The following is a 6,121-nucleotide window of genomic DNA, read 5'->3' on the forward strand; positions in this document are numbered from 1 at the left end:
ATGCCTGTAATCCCAGCACTTTGGGAGGCTGAGGCAGATGGATCACCTGAGGTCGGGAGTTTGAGACCAGCCTGGCCAACATGGTGAAACCCCCATCTCTACTACAAATACAAGAATTAGCTGGGCTTGGTGGTGCGCACCTATAATTCCAATGTCTCGGGAGGCTGAGACAGGACAATCACTTGAACCCAGGAGGTGGAGGTTACAGTGAGCCGAGATCGCACCGCTGCATTCCAGCCTGGGTGACAGAGTGAGACCGTCTCAAAAATAATAATAATAATAAATAATAAAAACAGGACACACCATTATAAGTATAAAACCATGCAAGAAATAATATGGATTTGAAAAATTACTGGAAGTAGAGAATAAAGTCAGTAGTAGTGGAACTAGGGGTGATTTTTGTCAAATTTTATTTTTTGTCAAATTTGACAATTTTTTTGTCAAATTATATTGAAAATACATTTAAAGTGATTTTTGAGCAACAAAAGAAGCTGCAATGTGAGAAAGAGTATCTGAACAAGGTGGACTCTGCCATGTTGCCTGCCTGGGCAAAAGCAACCACCATCCCGCCCACGAGCCTTGTCATCAGGCAGGTGTCATTCAGCAGGGACTGGACTGTGCCTCTCTCAGGATTCTAGATGATAGGCACTGGACTGAATGATCGTTCACTTGCTCCCAAGTTAACAGTGTTACCAATAACATGGCCTCGATTGTCTTGGTGCCTATCATTGTGTTATTGGATGATTCTCAGAAGACTTTTGTGGCTTAATGAAATGGGAAAAGTTCCCTTATCCCCCTTGCACGGTACAAAACAGGCTGTGGCTCACTTCTTTGGTGCCCTGCAGCTCAAACCCCTAGGGGCAGCATACGGACGTGCAGGTCGTGAGGAGCATGGGCTCCGACCCCACAGCAGTGCCATCTAGGATTCAGTGTTTGCAGCTCCCGAAGCCCCAGGGAGCTTATCGGAAGGATAAGGCAGAGCTCTGGTCTAATTTCTGTATTCCAGGGTTCTTGCCCTAGTATGCCAGAAAAATTGGATCACACGTGGGCTTGGAGAATGAGTGCAAGGTTTTATTGAATGTAGCTCTCAGCAGGTGGATGGGGAGCCAGAAAGGGGATGGAGTGGGAAGGTGGTCTTCCCCTGGAGTTGGGCCACTCAGCGGCCAGGTTCTCCTCCAACTGCCTTTGGCTGAACTCCATGTCATCCAGCTGTGGATGACCTGTCAGCATCTGTTGGTGTGTTCTTCTGCCTGTGTGTTCCTCTCGACGTCCAGCTGCTTGTGTGTGTCTGCCTGCTAGGCGGGGACATGGCGAGCCAGAGAGGTCTTGGAAAATGCAACATTTGGGAATGAAAACAGAAATGCTTGTCCTCACTTATATCCATGGGCCCAGGCCGGAGGGTAGAACCCTCACCAGGGACCATGCGCTTCTCTACGCAGCACTTCCCCGCCCACTCCCATTTCATCAATGTATAATGTCAACATTTCAAAAGTGCTTTAGCAATCTACTTTGCCACCAGAAGCCTAAGAGATTTCCAGTTTTATTGCATCCTAGTCAGCCTTGGGCATTCCCATGGTTTGTTCCGTTAAAATCATTAGACAAAAATCATGTGACATTTCTGAGACATTAAGATTTTTGTTGTATTCTAACTTTTTTTTTTTCTTCTAATTCTCCAATATTGTAATTAGACAGCCGACTTTCCCGGAGCGCTGTTGTGTCTTTTTGGACTGAGATGACTCAAGAAGAAATGTCCCTAATCTTCGTCCATCTCCAGGCTTGGGAGAAGGTTGTGAAGAAATGTGGCTTCCAAAGGTAATCTACGGAGGTGAGGTCTGGGGGAAGTCCCCATAACGTGAGTTCTGTGAGGGCAGAGAACGGACTGTTATGCTATGACCACAATCCCAGCATCTAAAACATAGTGCCTGGCACAGACCCGGCACTCAATGAGTATTTGGGTTTGGTTTTGTTTTGTTTTGTTTTGAGACAGAGTCTCTTCTCTGTCACCCAGGTTGGAGTGCAGTGGGACGATCTCAGCTCACTGCAGCCTCTGCCTCCCGGGTTCAAGTGATTCTCCTGCCTCAGCCTCCTGAGTAGCTGGTATTACAGACGCCTGCCACCACGCCCGGCTAATTTTTATATTGTGTGTAGAGATGGAGTTTTGCCATGTTGGCCAGGCTGGTCTTGAACTCATGACCTCAAATGCTCCACCCACCTCGGCCTCCCAATGTGCTGGGATTACAGGTGTGAGCCACCACGCCCGGCCGTCAATGAGTATTTGAATGAAGGAATAAAATCTGATTGTTAATATCCAGATCTGTAGCTACCTTCATAGGATGAAACTACAAATGGGTTCCAACCAAGTTGACTGAAGCGTTGCTCATGTTGTCTCATGTGCAATTGGAGATATGCAAAAAAGGGGAAAAACGTACACATCCGCATAAAAAATATCTTAGTAAAAAAAATATAAAACCTTTGGTAAGTGCAGGCATGGTGGCTTATGCTTGTAATCCCAGAATTTTGGGAGGCCGAGGTGGGCGGATCACTTGAGGTCAGGAGTTCAAGACCAGACTGGCCAACATGGTGAAACCTCGTCTCTACTAAAAATACAGAAATTAGCTAGGTGTGGTGGAGCATGCCTGTAATCCCAGCTACGTGGGGGGCTGAGGCAGGAGAATTGCTTGAACCCGTGAGGCGGAGGTTGCAGTGAGCCAAGATCGCACCGCTACTGCACTCTAGCCTGGGCGACAGAGCAAGACTTCATCCAAAAAAAAAAAAATCCTTTGGTAATGGTAAGTACATTGTATACTGATAGATGCCCAGACACATGGCTTAGAGGGCAATGGAATCCTAGAAGCAGAATTTGCTGGTTTTCTCCCAATCCAGGAGTATTCCTTCCTGGGTCTGCCTCCAGCCTTTCCCAACCCATGACCATGTCTGAGTCTTGCCTTGAGATCCAAGCTCCTGGGACGTGCCTTTCCATTGCCTTGGCCTGGGCATTCAGACTCTCCCACAGAGCTCGGCTGTAGCAATAGACTCACAACAGACTCTGCTGCACTTCACTCTTGCCAAAGTGTCCATAAGGTTCTCTAAAGTGGGTTGCAATGCTCCCGCAATTTATAGCAGCCAAGCGCCTAAAGATAAAATCTTCATGCGTCATGCAAATGGGTTGCCTGCGCTTTCAGGCACAGGTACAGTCATTCACTTCTCTGTGTCCTTGGCCCAGCTTCCCTCTACTGTTCTCTCTCCCACCTCTGCTGTCAAGATTTCCCCCCAAGGCTCCCGTTAAGTCTGGGAAAGCTCCCAAAAAAGGCATTGACTTTTCAGGCACAGGCACCACCATTTTACTTATCCGTGTCCTAGACTTTGGCTACTGGCCGACGCATGCTGCGTGGACCGGAGTTAACGGGGGCCCTTCCTATGTGCTTGTACAATGTTCACCTCTCCTCCTTTGGTAAAGGGAGAGGGATGATTTTTCGTATCTCGGGGAAAATCAGCCAGTGGTTGAGGCAGACTAGAGGCTTCAGGAGACGGAGTTTCCCTCTTGTCGCCCAGGCTGGAGTGCAATGGCGCCATCTCGGCTCACTGCAACCTCTGCCTCCCAGGTTCACGCGATTCTCCTGCCTCAGCCTCCCAGGTAGCTGGGATTACAGGTGCCCACCACCACACCTGGATAATTTTTGTGTTTTTAGTAGTGACGGGGTTTCATCACGTTGGTCGGGCTGGTCTTGAACTCCTGACCTCAAGTGATCTGCCCACCTGGGCCTCCCAAAGTGCTGGGATTACAGGCTGAGCCACTGCGCCCAGCCCTAGGTTCTTACCCTAACTCCACCACTAACTCGATTGTAATCAGGGAATGTCCCTCCTTTTTGGAGCCGGTTTGCTCCTCTGTAAATGAGGGACTGGGCTCATTGATGGCACAAATGTGGCAGATTACTGTTTATCTTCTGCGTTGTGCCTAGATGGTGCCCGCTAGGTCACAGCAGCACTCTTTCCCAAAGAGCCTAGATGTGGCACCGCGATTCTCCTGTGCTATAGACACCCTCACTAACAATAGCAGGGAGGTTATGCCTCTGCCATCTGTGTACCAGGCGACCTGGAAGGGCTTCCAGCTCTAACATCTCATAGTTCTAAAACTTAGGTTGAGAGGGGGCACTGAAATCCTAGGTTTACAGAGATGTTCACTTTAAACCCTGATGAAGCCCTTTCTTAGAAGAGTGACTTGAAGACGAGGAAGGATGTCAGAAGGCCCCTCCTGCTTCCCCCAGGAGGGAGGAGGGAGGGACCCAGGGCTGGTCCACTTGAGGCTGCTAATGGCCTTGGCTAGGGAGCAGAGGATTCTAAGTCCATTGTCCACAGTTCCGTTCAGGCCTTGGGGTTCCTTGGTCCAAGTACAGTTTGCCCACAGCCTTGCATCCTTTCCCATAGACCTTCTCTCACTATCCATCAAACCCAAGCCAAGTCTGTTGTAGATGCTCCATTAGGAGACAGGCCAGAACCAACCTAAGGAACATACAAGTCAGACCCTGTTACGTGCTGTAGAAAGTCACACATACAGTCCATAGTCCAGCAATACCCACGCTGGAAGTCCCAAATTCCATAAGAAAAAGGTTCTTAAGAACAGTGATTCTCAAAGGTCCTGCATAACTCTGAAGTTCCAGATACTGAGCCAAAATGATTCAACAGGAAAACTGAATGGTGATTCTTTTTTAAAATTACAGGAAAAGTTTGAGTGGAGAGAATTTTCCCAGTTGTGCCTTTTTTCCCTTTTCCTCATTTTTTCTTAAGATTTACAAGCTTCAGTCACTTGCCCGTTAACAAGTGGCCAGAGTAGATCTCACTATTTCTAAGTATGACCACACTTTTGTTAGAAGTCTACTTTGGGCTGGGCGCGGTGGCTCATACCTGTAATCCCAAAACTTGGGGAGGCCGAGGGGGGGGGGGGGATCACTTGAGGTCAGGAGTTCGAGACCAGCCTGGCCAACATAGCAAAACCCTGCCTCTACTAAAAATACAAAAATTAGCCCGGCATGGTGGTGCCTCATGCCTGACTACTTGGGAGGCTGAGGCAGGAGAATGACTTGAACTCTGGAGGTGGAGGTTGCAGTGAGCTGAGATCGCGGCGCTGCACTCCAGCCTGGACAATAGAGTGAGACTCCGTCTCAAAACAAAAAAAATCTACTTTGTTTTCAAAATATTCAACACTGTCCAACTGAATGGCAGTGCGCCCTCTCCCGTGGAAGGGGGATATGTGGTTGTCTTCTTGGAGATCCCCAAACGTTTGCTTTGGAAATGTAGACTCTTTTACTAATTTTTAAAAATGATCGTACATGCATATGACACAAAAGCTAAGAGGAACAAAAGGGCAAATAGTAAAAAGTCAGTGTCGCTAGGTGTGGTTGCATGTACCTGTGGTCCCCGCTGCTGGGGAGCACCACTTGAACCCAGGAGTTTGAGGCCAGCCTGGGCAATATAGTGAGACCCCATCTCAAAAAAAAAAAAAAGTCTCCCCTTAAATCCTATTTCCCGATGTCCCAGGTTCCCCGCCCAGAAGCAACCACAATTTTCAAGCAAACATGTTTAAAAAAAAAAAAAAAAAAAAAGCCAGGCGCGGGGGCTCAAGCCTGTAATCCCAGCACGTTGGGAGGCCGAGACGGGCGGATCACGAGGTCAGGAGATGGAGACCATCCTGGCTAACACGGTGAAACCCCGTCTCTACTAAAAAATACAAAATCTAGCCGGGCGCGGTGGCGGCGCCTGTAGTCCCAGCTACTCCGGAGGCTGAGGCAGGAGAATGGCGTGAACCCGGGAGGCGGAGCTTGCAGTGAGCGGAGATCCGGCCACTGCACTCCAGCCTGGGCGACAGAGCGAGACTCCGTCTCAAAAAAAAAAAAAAAAAAAAAAAGAAGATCATGGCATCTGCTCTGTATACTTTTGGTGCTGTTTTTTAATCAGATTGGTCACAACTTGTTATATATGTATAAATTATAAATGTATGCATGTACATATGTCTTTTTTAGGAAAAGACTTGGTGACAAAAGTCAGTGAAGCTTTTAAGTTACATTTTATTCATAACGTCAGTATCCCCATACATTTATTTTATTAATTTTTTTTTTTTTTTTTT

General features: G+C 47.8%; 1 protein-coding gene across 4 annotated transcripts in view; it reads left to right on the top strand.

Annotated features, from left to right (window-relative positions):
- The first annotated feature begins 1,667 nt into the window (after nucleotides 1–1,667).
- The window catches only part of APOL5 (apolipoprotein L5), a 10,177-nt gene continuing 5,723 nt past the window's right edge, over nucleotides 1,668–6,121 (top strand). The window contains exon 1 of one of the 4 annotated variants that reach the window (XM_017891611.1): nucleotides 1,668–1,812. In XM_017891611.1, the coding sequence (XP_017747100.1) occupies nucleotides 1,733–1,812 (80 nt within the window). In that variant the 5' untranslated portion in view covers nucleotides 1,668–1,732. Of the gene's footprint in view, nucleotides 1,826–6,121 lie in introns of all 4 variants that reach the window. The other 3 variants (XM_017891612.1, XM_017891614.1, XM_017891613.1) reach the window with 3 other exon arrangements.

The sequence above is a fragment of the Rhinopithecus bieti genome, unplaced genomic scaffold (assembly GCF_001698545.2).
Source record: "Rhinopithecus bieti isolate Rb0 unplaced genomic scaffold, ASM169854v2 scaffold_21866, whole genome shotgun sequence".
NCBI lineage: Eukaryota > Metazoa > Chordata > Mammalia > Primates > Cercopithecidae > Rhinopithecus > Rhinopithecus bieti.